Genomic DNA, 20072 nt, shown 5'->3' on the forward strand with positions numbered 1-20072 from the left:
GCACAGCAGATGTAATTCATGTTAGAGCATTATAGAAATGAAAAAATCTTTAAATCATCTTACATAATTTGTTTTATGCTTTCTGACTATTTTTCACTTTATTTGTCATAGCTGTCAAAGCAAACTGCAATGCCTCAAAATGAAGAACACCAGGTTTTTATCCATCTATCCCTTTCAATTGTTCCAGAATTAAAATGTTATGATAACACTAACTAAGGTCGCATTTAACATTAGTTAATGTATTAACTACCATGAATTAACAGTATGAAATATTTTTCTTAACATGCGTTAATCTTTGTTAGTGTTAGTTAATAAAAATTGTTGTTCATTGTTTTCTATGTTAGTTCAGTGCAAACTTATGTTAACAAATACAACTTTTGATTTTAATAATGTATTAATAAATGTTGAAATGAACATCAACTAAGATTAGTAAATGCATTTTAGTTCATGTTAACTAACGTAATATGAAACCTTATTGTAAAGTATTACCACTGTGATTTGGTCATAAGAATGTTATTGTTTAATGTCTGATTATTTCATAGAACCAAATAATAAATAATTTCAGAATTATGGAATACATCACCATTGATTGTCTGCACACTCTTATGATGGGAATTATTGGTTACCTGTTCCGTACAAATGGTGATGACTGTGCCAAATTCTGTCAAGAAGGCTACACTGTGGTAAGATGTGTTACTGTAGGCTATTGGTTGTTTTTTTTGTAGGAAAAAAAATTAGTCATGCATAAATAACATTTTAGATTACAATTATAGGCTATTACAATTAAAATAGCCTAAAGAAGAAGTTCAGAAGTGCTGGATTTCATGTCATTGTTATTTCATTTCAAAGCTTATAGTACTGGTTCAAAACTATACATTAAAAATCAGCTTATTATTAAACGCTGTTCGGACACGTTTTCATTTCGACAGGAGGTCGTGAATTAGAAAAGAAGAAAAAAACACCGTTTTTGCTCAAACTTTACACAGATGAAAAACTTAAAGTTGGCTACAATAATAATAGATAGTAGTTAGTTTAAAGGAAGGAATGCTAATATGGCTTGCCATAATACGCCACAACAAGTCATTCTTTCTGACTACATGCCGATCTGTCCCCGCTTGCCTTTGTGTGACAGTACGTGCGGCCAATCAGAGCTCTCCGAACGAATTCCGACGTAAAGTTCAGCCAATAGCGTGAGAGCGGGGAGTGGTTTCCCTCTTACGGCTACGCGAGGCATGAAGTTTATTCAGAGTGCGAGCTGTACAGGGAGAATGATGCACCTTTGCGCGGATGCGAATGGGATATTTTTCTGTTGTGCGCTTTAACTTTTCTCACTTTCTCATCTTGCCACAGATTGTGCCGAACGTGAATGAGTAATTCTGGCTCACATTACAAATGGCTTGGAGTATAACAGAGCAGCGGCAACGTAAAGCGTGTCATGTGCACTTGTTTATCTTTATATTGACTTTGATTCGCCATGCATCTACACAAGGATTTGGGAGTTTGGGATTAACCTACGGTTTAAGATCTGAACTTTCAGAGGATGCTATTCTTGTTGCCAATAATGGAATACGGGTTCCCTTCGGCAGATCTGTTTATATTGATCCAATCAATGATCTGGTTATCCAAGTTCAGCCCGGCGACAAGTGCACCATAACAGTTCTGGATAATGACCCACTGTCTCAGAGACCGGGACAGCTGTCCCCGAAAAAGTTTCCTTGTGAATTTGGTCCCAATGATGTAAAGTACTCGCATTTCGGATCCAGGAGCCCGTCAAAAGACAGAGTAAGACTTCAGCTCAGATATGATACTCAGACTGATACAGTCATCATTCCCTTTATGATGGAAGTGGAGGTGATTTTCACTCAGCTTGAGATTCTCACCAAACACATGCCTGTAGTTGTAGAGAAACTGCTTGGAATGAGTAATCCTATTGATAAGAAAATCCTGGAGTTTACTTATGATAGAAATGCTCATTTGTGTAAAGTTACATCTCTGGCCAGTGGCAGCTCATTACCCAGGTATGGAAAGCTGGTTGATAATGGAAAATTAGGCAAACCAGTGAACTGTGATGAATTTGTCAGAATGGACATTCGCTATCAGCACACTTTTGCACTTCGTTCTCCAAACCGAGATTATATTCCCATGTATTTAGAGTTACAAGACAAAGAAGTAAATGTACTTAAACAAGAGTTTTTCCAAATTGTGGTGCTTATAAAAGAGGGTGAGGAAAACACAGCTCCTAAACCGAGTTTTGTAGCAATGATGATGATGGAAGTCGACCAGTTCGTAATGACAGCTATAACCCACGACATGCTTGCCGCTGAGGATGTGGAATCTAATCCTGATGATTTAATCTTTAACATCACTTCTCCGCTGTCCTTTGAGGAGGGCTACATTGTAAGCACAGATGACAGGAATTTGCCCATCACGTCTTTTTATCAAGCAGACCTGAAAGATCTGAAAATCGCCTACAAGCCTCCCTCTGTTGATTCAGATGCAGAGAGAATTTTCCAAATTGAATTTGAAGTTGTAGACACTGAGGGGGCTATATCAGACCCTTTTGCGTTCATGATAGTAGTTAAGCCCATGAACACTCTAGCACCGGTTGTGACCCGTAACACTGGACAGCTGCTTTATGAGGGTCAGTCCAGGCCACTGTCCAGCTCACAAAACCTACAAATTAGCGATGAGGATAATTTAGACAACGTCCAAATCACAGTTATTAATGGGCTCAGCCATGGAGAGCTCACAGTTCTGGGGTCCAGGCGAAAATTTTTCACCCCAGCAGATCTTCATGTAGGTAGCGTTATCTACCAGCATGATGGCAGCGATACATACAGCGATAATATCATTTTCAGAATGACAGATGGCAAAAATGAAGTTGAGTTTCTATTTCCCATTACAGTGGTGCCAACTGATGATGAACCTCCCATAATCAATGCCAACACAGGTTTAGTTTTGTTTAAAAACCAAATGATGCCCATTTCTCCTTTAATGCTTAGTGCGGCAGATATAGACTCTGAGGATTCAACTATCAAATTCATCATTGTGCCTCCCTCCTCTAATATCGGAGAAGTGATACTTCGTCAATCAGATGCACCTGAGGATCCATCCACATGGAGGTTCAATGCTGAGGACGAGATGTATGAGAAAGTAGTGACCGAGTGGTTCCAGTATGACATCACAGAAGGAAAGCTGTTTTACAGGCATGTCGGACCACATAATACAAAAACCATCATGGACCAGTTTGTTTTCCGTGTGCAAGATGACAATGACCCACCGAACCAATCAGGTGAGAACTCTTTCATCATCAAAGTTCTCCCCATTGATGATATCCCCCCAGAGTTGTACCCCGGGACCACCCTGCAAGTGACCGTCCACGAGTACCAGCTCACCCATTTTCGAAAGAAATTCTTGCGCTACACAGACTTGGACTCGGAAGACAGGGACCTGAAGTACACAATAACCCAGCCACCCACTGACACAGATGAGAACAGCCCTGGCAATCTGGGAAGCATCGTTCTAACTGAGAGTCCAAACTCAGAGGTCACCGAGTTCACTCAGGCACAGATAAACCATCACAAGATAGCCTACAAGCCTCCTGATCTAGAGCTCGGAATAACTCCACATGTGGTGCAATTCCATTACAAAGTCGAGGACATGTCGGGAAACAGTGCCAACGGAATTTTCACTATATTTTTACAGCCTGTTGACAACAAGCCTCCCCAGATCACCAACACAGGATTTACCCTGCAAGAACGAGGGTTGCATGTCATCACACGTGCTGAGCTGGACACCACAGATGCAGACACGGACAGCTCACAGATTCTGTTTACAATCACCCAGCCTCCAAAGCATGGTCAGGTTAAGTACACATTCACTGATATGACTAAAGGGAATTCATTCAATTTGGACGATATATCTAATGGCAGAATATCTTACATACATAACGGTGATGAGTCAACCAGTGATTTCTTCCAGCTTGATGTCAGCGACGGTGTCCACGTTGTCACAATCACAGTCAGGATCAATGTGAAGCCTATTGATGACGAAGCACCAACTATCAGTCTTCCAGAGGGCACTATTGGTTCTTACATAGATGTTTTAGAGAACGGAGCGACTGAGATCACCACCAATGTCATTCAGGGTCGAGATGAGGACACTGATGACCTCAGGTTGACCTTTATCGTGGAGGAACCCCCAGTGTTTGGTGAAATATTAGTGAGTGGTGTGCCGTCCAATAGGTTCACTCAAGCAGACATCATTAGTGGATTGGTAATGTATACACATAGTACTGGAGAAATTGGCTTGACAACAAAACTCGACTTCTTTAATTTGACACTCACTGATATGTCTGATGAATGGACAGTTGGGGGAAATAAAATCAAAGGGGTTCGTGTCCAGGTCACCATTCTGCCGTTGGATAGTCAGGCCCCTGAGGTTTTTGTGGGCCCCCGATTCATTGTCGTGGAGGGTGAGAAAAACGTTATCGAAATTTTGCATATTAGTGCTAATGACATTGACACCCCTAATGATGACCTCCTTTGCACAATTATTGTGCAGCCCACCTCAGGATACGTAGAAAACATCTCCCCTGCACCAGGCTCTGAGAAATCCAGATCAGGGATTGCAATTAGTGCTTTCACCATCAAAGACATTCGGGAAAAGCACATTTATTATGTGCAAAGTATTCATAAAGGTGTAGAGCCAGTTGAGGACAGGTTTACTTTCAGGTGTTCAGATGGGATAAATTTTTCAGAAAGACACTTTTTTCCAATCGTGATAATCCCATCCAATGACGAAAAGCCAGAGATCCATATGAGAGAGTTTGTTGTGATGGAAGGCATGAACATTGTGATTGACACTCCAATATTAAATGGTGCTGATGCTGATGCTCCACCGGGTGAGCTCACGTTTATTATTTCAAAACCTCCGAAACATGGATATATCCTCAATCAATTAACCTCAGGCACTATTCCTGTCACAAATTTCACTCTTGATCAGATACGAGAGGCTTCAAGTATTGTCTATGAGCATGATGATTCAGAAAACACAGAGGATAGTTTTGAAGTTCTTCTTACTGATGGCAAATTCACAGTGGAGAAAACCATCATGATTATGGTCATTTTGGTTGACGATGAAACGCCAAGGATGGCGATTAATGATGGCCTTGAAATAGAGATAGGAGAGGTGAAAATAATCAACAATAAAGTTTTAAAAGCAACTGATCTGGATACCGAAGACAGCATTCTGACCTACATCATCCGTTATGGTCCAAATCAAGGGTTTTTACAAAAGCGAACACCATTTGGAACACTTGAAAACATCACCGTTGGAATGAATTTCACACAAAACGATGTTGACCAAGATATGATCATGTACATTCACAACGGACAAGAGGGAGTTCGTGACCTCATCAAATTTGATGTTACTGATGGCATTAACCCCTTGATTGACAGGTACTTCTATGTAACTGTGGGTGGAATAGACATGGTGTTCCCTGATGTGATCAGCAAAGGTGTTTCTCTGAAAGAAGGAGGAAGGGTGACTCTAACCACAGACCTGCTCAGCACCAGTGATCATAACAGCCCTGATGAGCATTTGGTGTTCACCATCACTCGTGCCCCTATACGAGGACACTTAGAGTGCACTGATGTACCAGGGATGCCCATTAGTTTGTTCACTCAGCTTCAACTAGCTGGGAATAAAATATACTACATCCACACTGCCGATGACGAGGTGAAGATGGACAGCTTTGAGTTTGAGGTGACTGATGGTTACAACCCTGTGTTCCGCACCTTTCGTGTGTCCATTACGGATGTTGACAACAAAAAGCCTGTGGTCACCATTCACGGACTGGTTGTTAATGAAGGTGAAAATAAGTTAATCACTCCTTTTGAGCTGACGGTGGAGGACCGTGATACACCCGACCATCTTTTAAAGTTCACAATCACCCAGGTGCCTGTTCATGGCAAGCTGCTGTTTAACAACACCCGACCTGTCACTTTCTTCACCAAGCAGGACCTAAATGAAAACATGATCCGCTACAAACACGATGGAACTGAGTCTTCTTCTGACAGCTTCTCATTTACGGTCACCGACGGAACTCACACAGACTTTTACGTGTTCCCTGACACTGTTTATGCAACTCGCAAACCTCAGATGATGAAAATCACAATTTTTTCGGTGGACAACGGAGTTCCACAGGTTGTGACTAATAAGGGTGGTACAACAATAAGAATTCTCCCTACTGGTCACCTTGGGTTCTTAATCACTAGTAAAACATTAAAGGCAGAGGATAGAGACAGCCCTCAAGGAGCAGTGACTTTTAAAATAACTGTGGGTGCTGAACATGGCTATCTCATTAACTTGGGAAAAGGCAATGCAACTATCATCACATTTTCCCAAGGTAAGTTTTGTGATGTTAATTTAATGCAATAGGTTATATTAATTTAAAACATTTCAATTTATTAATTTGAATGGTAGACAATATATATATATATATATATATATATATATATATATATATATATATATATATATATATATTCTTAAACCAGCCAAAGTTGTTTTGCCAGCTTGTCTCCCTGCTTGACTAGAAGAAAAATGCCCACAACCCCTCTAAAACCAACAGACCAGCATCCCTGGAAGACTGGCAAATCAGCCCAGGTTTTGTTTTTAGTTACAAAGTTACAAAAAGGCACAAAACAATTATCATAAAAATAGTAGAAGCAGACTTAAATTGAATCAGTTTGTCTCTCAAAAATAAAACCTCACTTTGTGAGTAAGTCTATATGGATGAGAAAAATGGTGCATCAGCACTGCTTTGGATTGTCTCATAACCAAACAACATTGACGTCAATGGTTTGAGTTTGATTTGAGAGCTACTGCATATTGCAAAGGACTTTTAGTGAAAAAGTCTGTTCATCACTATGAAACACAGTATAGTTTCACAGTATAGATCCCTTTTATGGTGTTATTTCAATTGTGGAGCTTGACAGCCTCAAGTTTCTTTCATTTGTATTATTTGGAGAAGAGCAGCCTGGATAGGAGGGTTAATAAATGATGACAATTATTCTTTTTGGGTGAACTGTATACTGTCTTACAATGTTCTGAACTGTGTTATGAGGGATGATTGTCCTGAAAAACCTATCTGGAAAAGTGCCCACATTAAAGAATGAATCAGAAGAATGGCATCTATTGTAACATGTGTTTGACATCAATTAAGACCAATAATTGACAAGTCTTTTTTCACTAATAGATAGTAAAAAGCAAACAGTTATACAGCCGTGTTACACAAGTCAAAGAGTTACAATAAAGGGCTTTCTGAGCTTTCAAGCGTATCAGGAAAGCCTTAGTATAGTTGTACAAAGTTGTAAATGTCAAAACTAGCAGGGGACATGCTCAACTTGCCACTGTGCTTCCCCGTTCTAAATAAGCTCCTTTTTGAGGATTCTCTTTGAATATTTCAAGGGAATTTAGCACAGTTGGGGGTGGGGGGTGTTGGTGTGGGCTACTGACAGTAAATAAAGTTGCTGCTCCTTTGTGGGCATTTGAAAATGATGGGTTTACATTTATATGAGCTGACCGCTTTGAAGAGAAATGTTTTGACATCAAATATTGAAGATAGGCTAGTGCTGTGGATGTAACACCCTCTCAGAGAAAACAAATACATGAAATGCACTCTAAAGTTTGAGTACAAGAGAGGGTGATGGAGAAATTAATAGATGGGTGCCAGCTGGAAACCTGCTGCTCTGTGGCTCCTTTCACTCAGAAGGGAATTGATGTACCATGGCTTTTGTGCCATATATACTTTTTCACTTTAAATTAAAAACTGCCAGCTGACGAAGCTCAGACATAATGCAGTCTGGTGCCTGCAACCCTCTGTGCAGGAGCAGATGGACAATATGCCCTTATTTGAAAGCGTTTTTCAACCTGGTTCATAGACCCTGTCCTAAATGGAACCCTGCGCCCTCATGGTCCTTTTCACCTTTTCAAAGTCTATACTTTGACACAAAGTATAGGTTATAGTTCCTGTGGAGTTCACATCATGTGGGACATTTGGGATGGCTATACTTGTAGGAAAAATGTGCAAAGATTGTACATTTAGGAGTTCTTCTTTGTGCCTTTTCTACCCCTAAAGTGTGTGCAGTGTATTAGTACATATTATTACATTGAGACATAAGTAAATGGCAACATATATGGCAATTATTTAGTTTTTAATAACACACATTACTAATATCAGTCTTAAAATATATATATATATATATAGCTGCCTTTATATTTTGGGGATTTCTATATACTTGGGGGTCCTTGGCATTAAAAATGTTGAAAATTCCTGCCTCCTGTACTAATATGTATTTTTTAGGTATAGAAATGATACTTCATGTACAGCTGAAGATATAATTTATATAAAAAAAATTTTCCTTGCAATATAATATAATTTCCTATGCAATATAATACAATTTCTGTATATCATTCTGTATATAGAAATGTTTGCATCTGAGTATGTGATTATTATAAAAATATATTGCTGGAATAGATTCTGAAAAATGTTTGAAATGCATAATACAATGGATCTTAATCTATTTAGTATCTATATAAAGCAATAAAGTGCATCACAACTTAGTTTATTAATATAGTTTAAAAAAAAGTTACTTATCTGTTTGAATGTTTTCTCCTTCAGCTGAGATTGATGACATGCATATATGCTACGTGCTTCGAGACGGAGAAAATGCCACAAGCGACGCATTCCACTTTTCCATTGAAGACAATGGTAAGCCATTTCAACTTGTATTTATTATTTTAAGCCTCAGGATGTTTAAAATATGACTAGTTGAATTAAAGAAGTGCGCATTCCTATCTGCATCCTCCTTCATTGCTTTGTGTGCTCACAAAGTGCTTGTGAAGGTGTGACTGCAATAGCAATAACTAGAATCTGTATGATGCAGTTCTGTCTGGAATGTCTTTTGATTGACACATTGGCATATTGGGCTGGAAAACTTTGGTTGGGTTTTAATAATTTTATTGAAAAACATTTTTCAGTCTCAGACTCTCACTCATGGGTTGAATGAAACTGTCCAATTATAAGCCCACCAAGTGCACTTAGTACCCATTGAGGTAGAAGTCCCAGAATGCAATTAAGGACTTATTGCTTGACTGCCAAATAAAATTAGAGCTCATATGTTAGAAACAAGTGATCCACTTTGAAGATCACTTGTGCGATGAAAGCTTTCGTCTAAATTTAGCCACCATAATATCATTTGAGAAGGATGACTGTCTGTCTTAATGACTGCCATTGTCGGGCTAATTAGGTAATGCTGAGTAAGTAGTATGAAAGTTTTGTTTGAAACTCTGATACATTTTTACAAAGGTAATCCATGCCTTCATTATTCGATTTTCTTGTAAATGTATGGTCCTACCTGTCTTCCCTAATTCGTTTTTGTACACACAGCCCACTTGAAAACATTAAAGGCTTCCACTTTTACATACAAATGCTGATTGTTTGTTTAAGTGTGCTTTTGAGGACGCTTTACATTTCGAGACCCTCCTGACAGCCTGTTCATTGTTCTCCTTCACCATGGCTATAAAGAAACATGCTGTATTATGATGGTGCAATTTCTCTTTTTCCCCATGAATTTGAAGAAATGCTCTCACCTTCAACTCCCAATCTTCTCTAGCCACAGTGGAATCATCTGGTGAAAACCAGCGTCATTTTGCATGGTTCTGTATGGGAAATGTAGATATATGAATATTTAAAGAGGTTGGGAGAAGACTACATTTTCGCATGGTTTACTTCGGATCTACAGAATGAGTTTGAACTCTTCCTGAGTAGGTTAATTTGTTAATCATTTGCTTTGTATCATAAAAGCAAAAAGCATAAAAGATGAAGACTGACTTATTTTTTTATGAATTTGACATTCTCTGCTGCTGTTCTGTGGGCATGCTAATTAGATTACTAATTTGCTGAGTCAATTGACTGGCACAATTAACTGGCACAAAGAGCCTTTGTCTATCAGAAGTTGGCACGAGGTGTGTGTGTCTTCTGAAGTTTGGCAATTGTACAATGGGATTCTGCTGAATGTTGTCATACACTCCTTTCAGAAAGGGCTCAAGATGCCCTCATTTTGTCTTATGGCTGTTTGTTTTCTAAATGAAGAATTCTCCTTTCATTTTACTGCTTGTCAAAAGATTGAGGAATTTTGTGCTTCTTCAGTTATAAGTGCTGAGTTTACAGTATAGGTTTACTATATAAACTCTAAAACATAATTTAATCTCAACAGTGTCTATTCACAAATTGCAGGAGAATTTTGTAACTTTCTGAAACATCACGGTCATTTCCACTGCATCACAACTATGTTTAATTATGTATTTTGTTTAAGTTCCATTCTGTAGTGGAAATGATGTTGATGGAAATTACTCCATTGTCTCCCTGAGGTTAAAGGAGGGGTAGGCAATTTCGGAGTGGCTAGCAATAGCAAGCTATAGGCCTACCTTTGAAAGCATTAGATAACACCCTTCCATCAGAGAGCTCTCTCCAAAGCCATGCCTCCTCCAAAACACATGAACTCTCACAGCCAGAGCAGAGTCTGCAAAGCATCACGAGACATGGCGTTAAATTACCTCAAGTCTTAAATCACATAACATTCCAATAATAGTGGCTGCTGTTTGTTTGCTGCACTCGGTGACTGTCTGTCTACAACTCTGCATAGCCTTACGGGCCACGCTAATAACGTGTGATTTCTGTGCGAGCAGGTGTGCGGAGGTATGGAAATACATTCGCTGACAGGCTGGTAGGACATCCTATCATTGCATTCGGACTGAATGCAATAATTGGACGAACATTTTAAGATTCAAAAGTTTAAGTTAAGATTAGTAAGATTTTTATGAAAGTCTCTTATGCTCATAAAGCCTGCATCTTTTTTTAAAATACAGTAAAAACAGTAATAATTTGAAAATATTGTTGCAATTTAAAATGACCGTTTTCTGTTTCAACATATTTAAAAGTAATGTATGCCTGTTATGGCAAAGCTGAATTTTCAGCATCATTTCTCCAGTCTTCAGTGTCACATAATCCTTCAGCATTCACTCTAATATGCTGATTTGCTGCTCAAGAAACATTTATTATTATTTTAATTAATGTTAAAAATGGTTGTGCTGCTTATTTTTGTGTTAAAACTAATTCATTCATTTCTGGATTATTTGTTAAATAGAAAGTTTAAATGAACAGCATTTATTTGAAATGGATATTATATTTTTTTATATAAATGTATTGAATGTATTAAAAATGTATTAAAGTCACTTTTGATCAATTTAATCCATATGTGCTGTGAGCACCTATAATGGTATACGTAGACCTCCTTAAATGGACAGAATTTGTCTTCACCTTCATGAAACGTCTGGGAAATGGACTTGATAAGATCTAGAGCAGGGATGGGCAACTTCGGTCCTCGATGGCCACTGTCCTGCAGAGTTTAGCTCCAACCCTGACAAAAAATATTTTTTAGTAATCCTGAAAACGTTGATTAGCTTGTTCAGGTGTGTTTAATTAGGGTTGGAGCTAAACTCTGCAGGACAGTGGCCCTCGAGGACCGGAGTTGCCCATCCCTGATCTAGAAGCTCCCCTAAACCCTTGTGCAGTTCAAGTATGCATTAACATTTGCTTATTGGTGAGTTACTTATGTTCCTCCCCTTGAAAGAGAGTGCCTTACATGTTTAAAATTGTACCCAGCAGGTGAACCGATGAGCATAAAGACATGTTGAGGGCTTCAAATCTCCAAACCAGCACAGGGCTTTGCTTCAGTGTGGTCACCTTTTCTCGCCTATGAAATTGCTACCTTAATCATATTGGACTGCTTTCATTAACCATTCATTAGTATTAGTCATTGGATGCATCCCAATTCCCTACTTATTTTACTTATTTTGAGGCCTTTATCATACTGAGTAGCAGTGAAAGTACACATATGCAGATGCAGGGTCAGTTTTGAGAATTTAATTTGCGAATTGTGTGTTTATGACACTCTAATACTGGATCATTGATAGCAAGTCCTCCAGGCTGCTGATGTTATTTGTAGGCATGACAGCCACTGTGGCAGCCAAACTAAATTCCCCAGGTACCCCCTGCGGCTGTTTCACAGGCAGTGTATCAGGCAACCACACTGGATTGTGAGTGCTCAGATACAGCTGTATCCTGTCATGTTCCAGCAGCCAAAATCACTCTGCAGGTTGTGCTTGTATAGTTAGAGGGGGGAAAATGGAGATGAATCCACAATAATGTTTATTCTTTATCTTAATGCAACAGAAGGTGAGTGAGCTGCAGTAAAGCTCATACAGGTTGTAAAACAGGGCATTTTTGTTGCTTGTAGAGATTGCGTTGGGTTTATTTAGGGTTTATTTAGGCTAAGCTGAATAAAGTCGAGAAAATGCTACTAGATGTGTGGTCAGATTTAGCCGTTTGTTTTATGAGGCATTGCTGTGTTTAAAAGTGTATCTGTCTTCTCAGATAAAAATATTTTAATCATAGGCTTGAGCTATTAGGAAATTAAGCCAGTCGTAGTGGGAAAAAAACATCAGTATTCTCAGTCAACTCGTCTGAGGGCTTGCTTTCAGAATCATAATCAGATTTCATGTCTATTAGCCAAATAAGTTGGACATTTGGGAATTTGGCTCAAAAGAACACAGTAAAACATGCCATATCAAGTACTCATAACATGCCATTACATATAGATGTATATACAATACATATGGGGTGTATAAGTGATAAATGCATTATAATGCAATGCATTATACAGCAGATGCATGCAGCTAAGTCTGTTATTCATTGAGTGAACTGAATCAAATGTCTTATATATTAATAATTTTATTTTAATTGTTGTTCAAATGTTTTTGTTGCCAATAACCTATGCTCTTGTCCTATTGTAATGGAGGCCAAATTACATCTATTACAAGTAATTAATTAACATCATTTTATGAGAGGAGTTGACATTGCCCTTCAAAATGATGCTGTTATTTGCCGGCAGATTCTTCAGTTTAGTTGTCCCTCTGGCTCATGTTCCCAATTATTAATATAATTGGTCTTCCAAAGGATGATTAAGTTTGCAAACTTTGACACAAATATCAGCAGGTGGTTACTTAAGGATCCAAAGATGGTTTTTGGATGATTCCAGATTTTAGTGGAAGTGGTTACATTGCCAAAAACATGCCAGATATTGTACGCTAGTAGATGAAGATGCTAGTGTCACAGTTGTGTTCTATTTAGTGTGGTTTCATTGGACTTGTCTGCCTATCTTCATGTCACGTGTCATCATCATTATCAGTTCATCTGTATCACTTAGTTAATCATCATCATCATCTGTTTCACCTGTGTTCTGTCAATCAATGTTCATCTGTGTTTGTATTTAGTTCCCTTCTGGTCAGTCAGTCTTGGTCTGTTCTCCGTTGTACTAAAGGCGGGCATACACTGGGCGATTTTCCGTTCGATTTTGAGCCGAATTCTGACTCGTGTGACTCTTTTTCTGGTCGGGACAATTTTGAGCTTTGCCGTGCGTCGTTTGTCGTGCAGTGTTTGTGCAGGGTACAGGGAGAAACGAGAGGCGATTAACCTCACCCGATCGGCAATCGGATGGTCGGATGAATGTCTGGTATTCCAGAAATTTTGGTCGCTCCTCGTGAATATATGGCCCAGTTGAAGCAGAGCTAAGAACCAATTGCCCTAAACTCAGTTTTTTCCCCCTCTCTGCGCCTGCGCGAAAACAGAATGTTAACCATTTCAATCTGCAGCAACAAAAAAAAAAAAAAAAAATGAAAAGTGGGAGTTTTTAAGTTCTGTAGTTCAAACTAGCTACAAATTACTGTTGCTTACCTCCAGTATGTCAGTTATTACCCATGTTTTCCAAGCCACCTGGGATGTAACACAGTCCCTCTTTTATTAATTTGTTAAACAATATTTTTGTTATAAACCTGAAATAAACCTGTTTTTAACAGTTCGGACATATTTTTATGTGTTCGGACATATTGTAGACTGTTAATATAATTATATGCCTTTAATTCATTCCAATCGACCTAAATGTTTTAGACAATTTTCAATGAGAAGGAGTAAGCTTCTATGTAATATTTTATTATCCTCACAGCGCATTGCGGTGATGTGCTGTGAAATTATTGCGTGGCAAATTAATTATAATCGCAGATCAATTTAATAATAAAATTAGCCTTCCCTAATAATGATAATACAATATATACTAATAATAATACTAATAATTTAGCACATTAATTGAAAATGCTAAATCATCTTGATATTGATAGCTGATGCTTGTTTTGACAATATCTCTGGATACATGATATCGTATGCGCAACCCAGGTTTATCGCACATATTTCACACGTATAGTGTGAGCAGTCAAGTCGCAGCTCGACGTTCGGACCGTATAGTGTGCGCACATAAATCCTGAGCTTTGGCTTTACATCGCATGTGATTTACTCATTCAGTGTGAGTAGGTACCTTGCTGAAATTAATCTCACAGACGTCGCACAGTGTATTTCCGCCTTAAGTGTGTGTGAACCTTCTGCCTGTCTGCACCTGTATATCATTGTACAGGTAAATGTTTGCATTGGAACTTTGGACTCCTCATCTTCTTCTGCCTTCACCACACCGTGACAGCTAGTAGATATTATGCTTTAGATGATGAAACAAGATAAACTGAAAAAAAAAGATTAATATAAAATACAGCAAAATATGATTTTATAGATGTTTTTATGTAATTCCGTCCTTACCACCAGTGGTGCATGGCGTTGGAATATTATAATATAAAAATACACATTTTATTTTATTTGATTTAGATTTGTTTAGATTTTTTTTCTATTTAATAAGTTTTATTCTATTACTTTTTATTGCTATTTAAGTTTAATAAAGCTTTGCGAGTATGAGACTAATACAAAGTTCATGTTCTTGCAATGTGGGAAGTAAATGTTCTTTGTAAAATGACAAAAACCTTTGTAGACAGACTGTCACCGAGCAACACAATCAAACAGCAGACGCCTTTTATAGTTCCTCCAGAACCAAAACAAAAGCTTATGGTGCGTTCATGGCATGTTGTTACCGTAATTACGAGATGGCAACCCGTGACGTTATACCCGGAGCTGTTTACGTCTTCGAACTCCGATGCCTTTCTATGTCAACAATGCTGACATGAGTTGCAGCAGTCAGGTGGTACAAGTAAGAGCTCTGTAAGTTTTTTACGTTCATTATTATTGTAATGTTATGTGCTTTGAGCAGTGGGGATTTCTTTAAGACTGCAAGGGAAGCTCGGCTTCCCCTATAATGTAAAAAAATGAATTGTCAAATATGTACTATTGTGTTAAAATTTTATTGACTAAAAATGCGTTAGAACACGTTCATCTCGAAGACGAGTTTGTCAGAATCAGCTGCATAATAGCAGGTAGTCTGACTCGATTTCCTTCTCATAGTGTACATTCCCGGAGCGTCACAGTGCATTTCCCTGTTGACTTCAATTGGGCTGCTTTGAACAGTTTTTGTTCAGTGCTTCGAAACTAGACGGTCATTGGATAAATCTGCGATTATGTCCCGCCTCTCTGGGGAGAATGGAGGAGTGGGCGGGGCTGGACTCTGGGCTTCTGCGTGATGATTGGAGGGTCTGACGAAAGACTGTATCTCCTTTTGATTGACAACGATTTTGTACTATAAAAAGTCGCTGACGCTGAAGGTATTCGAGCTCTGTCCTATCGTGGATTTTGCAAGTGTAGTCGAAAGACAAACTACTGCAACCTATTTCTTGGTATTTGGTTGGCGAAATTTCTAGGCAAGTTTCATCATACATTTTACACAATTATACACCACATTCCTTGTTTCAGTTTAACCTAATTCCCACATTTCCTCCGAGTTTATATATATTTATATATATAACCAGCAGCCACCACTGGCTTTGAGACATGAGGTAATTTAACTTTCATGACGCTTTGCAGACTCTGCTGTGTACTTTCATGTCTTTTAGAGAAGGCAGGGCTTTGGAGATGCTCTGAAGGGGTGGGATCTTACTCTTTCAAAGCTAGCTTGCTACTGCTAGCCTCTCCGAAATTGCTAACCCTGCCTTCAACTACAGAAATCTCACAGCCCTCAATGCGGAAAAAAATAGAAAGGTGGTTCTGATTTAATCAAAATTACTTCACTTAAAAAGAGAAGCACTGTTCTACCTTGTTCAATTACCTCTGTGTGTATACAGTACTGAACACTGCTCAACAAGAAATAGATGAACATTAGGCTGATATAACAGTTACCTGAAGGCACCTCTTGAAAATCCTCAGCAATGTTTTTTTTTTAATTAAAAAAAATTAAGTCCTCCACTTCACAAACACAATCTAGAGGTTCGTTTTATCTTCTTGAGGTAGACTGCAAAAGCCTAGTTTCCTCCTTTTTGAGAAATAATTCTCTCTTTATCAGATAGGCCTACGACATTCTTTACCACATTTTTTTTTTTTTTTGCATTAGTTTGAATAAAGGCAACTGCTAAGCTTGGAAAATGGTATTAAGGATGAATAAATAGGAGATGAAAGTGGCAATAATTGTTATTTGTGAGACCTGTCAGGTTGCTGAATGGAGATTAACCGAGAGTGGAAACTTGTGCTTTTCTTTGGCTGAACCCAGCAAATTCTCTCACCTTTCAACCTAAAGTTTCCCCTAGGCAGTGGTCAAGACTGTGTAGATGAAGAATGAAGATACATCGTCTGGTTTTTGTTTAGTAGATGACATGGAGCACATTTTGGCATGTTTGGTCACTTAATTGTTCTGTGTAGCCACCTTTACCCCTCCCTTTCATTTTCTCCTCTGCTTCTCCTCCTCTGCTCCTGGAAATTGAGCACACACAAGTTCTAGCACTGCCTGTGGGTTGTTTGTGGAGCTTTAGAGAAGCTGTCTGCCTCCAACCTCTAATCCACTCAGTCAGTCAGTGGAGGAGACGTCCCCACTGACAGATTCCCGCCTGCACCTTGCTCTTTGTTTTCAATTCCTGCCTTTTTTTTCTTTCTCTCTCTCTCTATGCTGTTTGTGTAAGAGGAATATGCCCATAAACTATGAATTAAGACTGCAACTTTGTTGTTTATTTGATTATAAGAGCTGCTGTGCATTGATTTGATTTTTTTTTTTTTTTTTGCCTGTTCTTAATGAAGTTGTATCTATCCGCTCACTAAATTCATGTTATTTTAAATGTGAGCAACCAGTGAAGATGTTTTAATCATTATCTTTCAAGAAAAAGAAGTATGGGTTACAATTCAACAATGCAATGTTTGCTTGGGTGCTTCCTCAATTATTTTATTACTTTACTTTTAACTTTTACAGCAGGAATGGGGAACATCTGGCTACACAAGGCCTTCAAAAAAAATATATATATATATAGGCTATATATATATATTTTTTTTTACAAATTGGCATGACTTTGTGTTCATTCATAATGATTGACATTGAGGGGGTCTCTTTCCAGCTCATCTCTGAAGTATCACCTCACTCTAATCTCAGGTTAGCAAAAGGATTATGTTTCACCACATGCCATGAAGTGCTACGAAGACAACAAGCTCATACATGCACCGGTCAGGTCAGAGAGTCTCTTACAGGCTTTATCCTTCATCTTCACAACGGATGTGCATAGATCAGCATATTTTTTCCACTCTCTCACCTGTTCACATTCCATTATTAATGAAAATACCACCTTTGGCTTTGCAGAATGGGGCTTTAGCAGTGGTACAGATCCTCCAGCGATTAGAGCAAAGTCGTTCATAATTACAGGATAAGCACAATCATAAATCGCTGCAGCCTATTTTGGGCCGTAGACAATAACATGTGCTATTCAGCACATTCGTTGGCGGCAGGTCGTGTAAGTAGTGATTTTGACATTATAGACACAGATTCACATAAACCATCTGGTTGTGGATTATAGACCATATACAGGTAACATCTGCTGCCCACAAGGGTGTCATTATTATATTCCTGGATCGGCACATCGGTGTTTCACAGGAAAATGTGAAGGGGTTTGATTTTAATATCCCTTTCATTTTCATGTCCACTCTTTGGAAATATAGGCTTATAGTTAGAAAGTAAAATAGTTACAGTAAAGAAGTAAAAGGCACTACACTTGTTGATGTAACAAGCGCTCCCTCATCCTCCTCTGCACACTTCTTCTGCACAGCAGTAACTTCAGTACTCTTGAGAGGGAGGTATGTTTCTTAGCAGTGGAGCTTGCTTACAAATTCATGATGTTAGAAGGTCATGAAAGTATTGCTTGAACTCCACTGCCATACTTATTTGTTTAATTTGCCTCTCTGTGAAGCAAAAGAAATCTCAAGTAGGAACCTTGACAAGTAGTGTAACTGTCAATGTAATGTTGATTGTGAATTAGTGCTGGGCGTTATGACCAAAAATCCATATCACGGTATTTTTCAAAATTATTTACGGTATTATACACATTCAAAAAAAAATTCAAGCTTTACTGGGTGTTAACCATATTTCCTACTGGTTGAGAGAGGAAACACTGTAATAGATTGACTTTTTATTTTATTTTATTTTACTATCATGAGTGAATATTGTAGAAAAAATCCACACTAGTATTAATACAGATTTGCAGTGCTTACAAAGAGGTGCCAGCAGGAGATGCTTTAGGAGAGGCAGAAATAGCGGTTTCCCCGGTAATGGCTGTAAATAAAGCAGCGCAGCGCTCATAAACGCTGCTTTATCAGGAAAGATAAAGAAAGATTCAATTGATATAACATTGAACTTTTCTAAAGACATGTCAGTTCACTTCAGATACATTCATATAAAAACACCCGCGCCGCGTTTTGAATTTGAAACGTGCAGTGCTCATGTTTATTCAACGATCTCAATGCCAACCACAAATAGATTTTCCAAAAGGCCGTGTTTATATTGTAAACCAATGTATGGGAAATACTGTAATATAATTTGACAGCTATCAATTATAGTTTAACCTATCCATATTCACCGTCATGCTTAGTACTAACACATACTTATTTATGTGTATCTTGACATTAAGCACTTTGGTCAACAGTGGTTGTTTTTAAATGTGCTATACAAATAAATTTGAACTTGAATTTGAACATACAGCTGTGCCCTCACCACATTGCAACAGGAAAGGGACCCTATCAAACAGTGTTGCGCTGCACTGCGTTCCGAACGTTGTTAAACCGGTATTGCGGTATATTAAAAATTCATATCATAACAAAAAAAACACCGGTATTTGGTATTAAACAGTATACAGCCCAGCACTATTGTGAGTTAGAGGTTTTGCTGCTGACAGCCCTGGTAATGTTAATGACGCAATATACTGGTACCATATCAGGCATTTGCAGTAATTAGAGGATTTTTTTTCTTTTTTGTTTCAAATTAGCAGTTATTGCTGTTATTGGAATACAAAGTTAGGTCATGAAACTCTGGATGGTGCAGGCTGATAGGTCCTTATCTCAATCTTCTTGCAATCACATACTTCTCTATAGGACACAGCTGATTGGTTCCTGCTGTATCAGTAGCCAACAAGCTCGCTGCTTAACGTTCAAAATACTGGACAGCATTTTCTGTAGCAGTTGCAGGGCGTTTTCAGACACCCTCCACCTCCCCCAGCTCCACCTGTATAAATCTGCTACAGGTAGTTCATGTATGGTATAATGTGCAGCAGCAGCATGTCTTACTAGCTCACAGCAGCGTGTCGTGTATGTATTGGCAGTAGCAAGGTTTCTGTCCGGGTTCACGTGCCCGACACATTCTCCCCATTCTGTCCAGGCTTGCCCCGCCGGATTATTTGAGTGGCGTCATTCCCTCCCTCAGGATGTTGCTCTTGCAGTAGAAGATTTGAAGACGAGTTTTTACCAGGCTGCACATTCCATTCCAAAAGTTTACTGAAAACCAGCTATTAAACTGGATCAGTTTTTCCATGCCAGTGCACCTCAAGACCTGTTCTGCCTCAGGAATTGGCTATTGAAGTATGGAGTAGGGCAGTGTTTAAAAAAAATTCAATATCTTTTTATTGTTTATGCACTCTAAAATGTGGTAACCTCTAACCTG

The 20072-nt window shown here is 38.6% G+C and overlaps 1 protein-coding gene across 1 annotated transcript in view; it reads left to right on the plus strand.

Moving 5' to 3' along the window:
- The first annotated feature begins 1245 nt into the window (after nucleotides 1–1245).
- Nucleotides 1246–20072, plus strand: part of frem2b (FRAS1 related extracellular matrix 2b) — an 87328-nt gene continuing 68501 nt past the window's right edge. Inside the window, exons 1-2 of the mRNA XM_077208076.1 lie at nucleotides 1246–6409; nucleotides 8687–8776. Of these exons, the coding sequence (XP_077064191.1) occupies nucleotides 1393–6409; nucleotides 8687–8776 (5107 nt within the window). The 5' untranslated portion in view covers nucleotides 1246–1392. The remainder of the gene's footprint in view (nucleotides 6410–8686; nucleotides 8777–20072) is intronic.

Source organism: Siphateles boraxobius, unplaced genomic scaffold, assembly GCF_051911475.1.
Source record: "Siphateles boraxobius isolate OS27281-9 unplaced genomic scaffold, OSU_SipBor_1 6, whole genome shotgun sequence".
Lineage (NCBI taxonomy): Eukaryota > Metazoa > Chordata > Actinopteri > Cypriniformes > Leuciscidae > Siphateles > Siphateles boraxobius.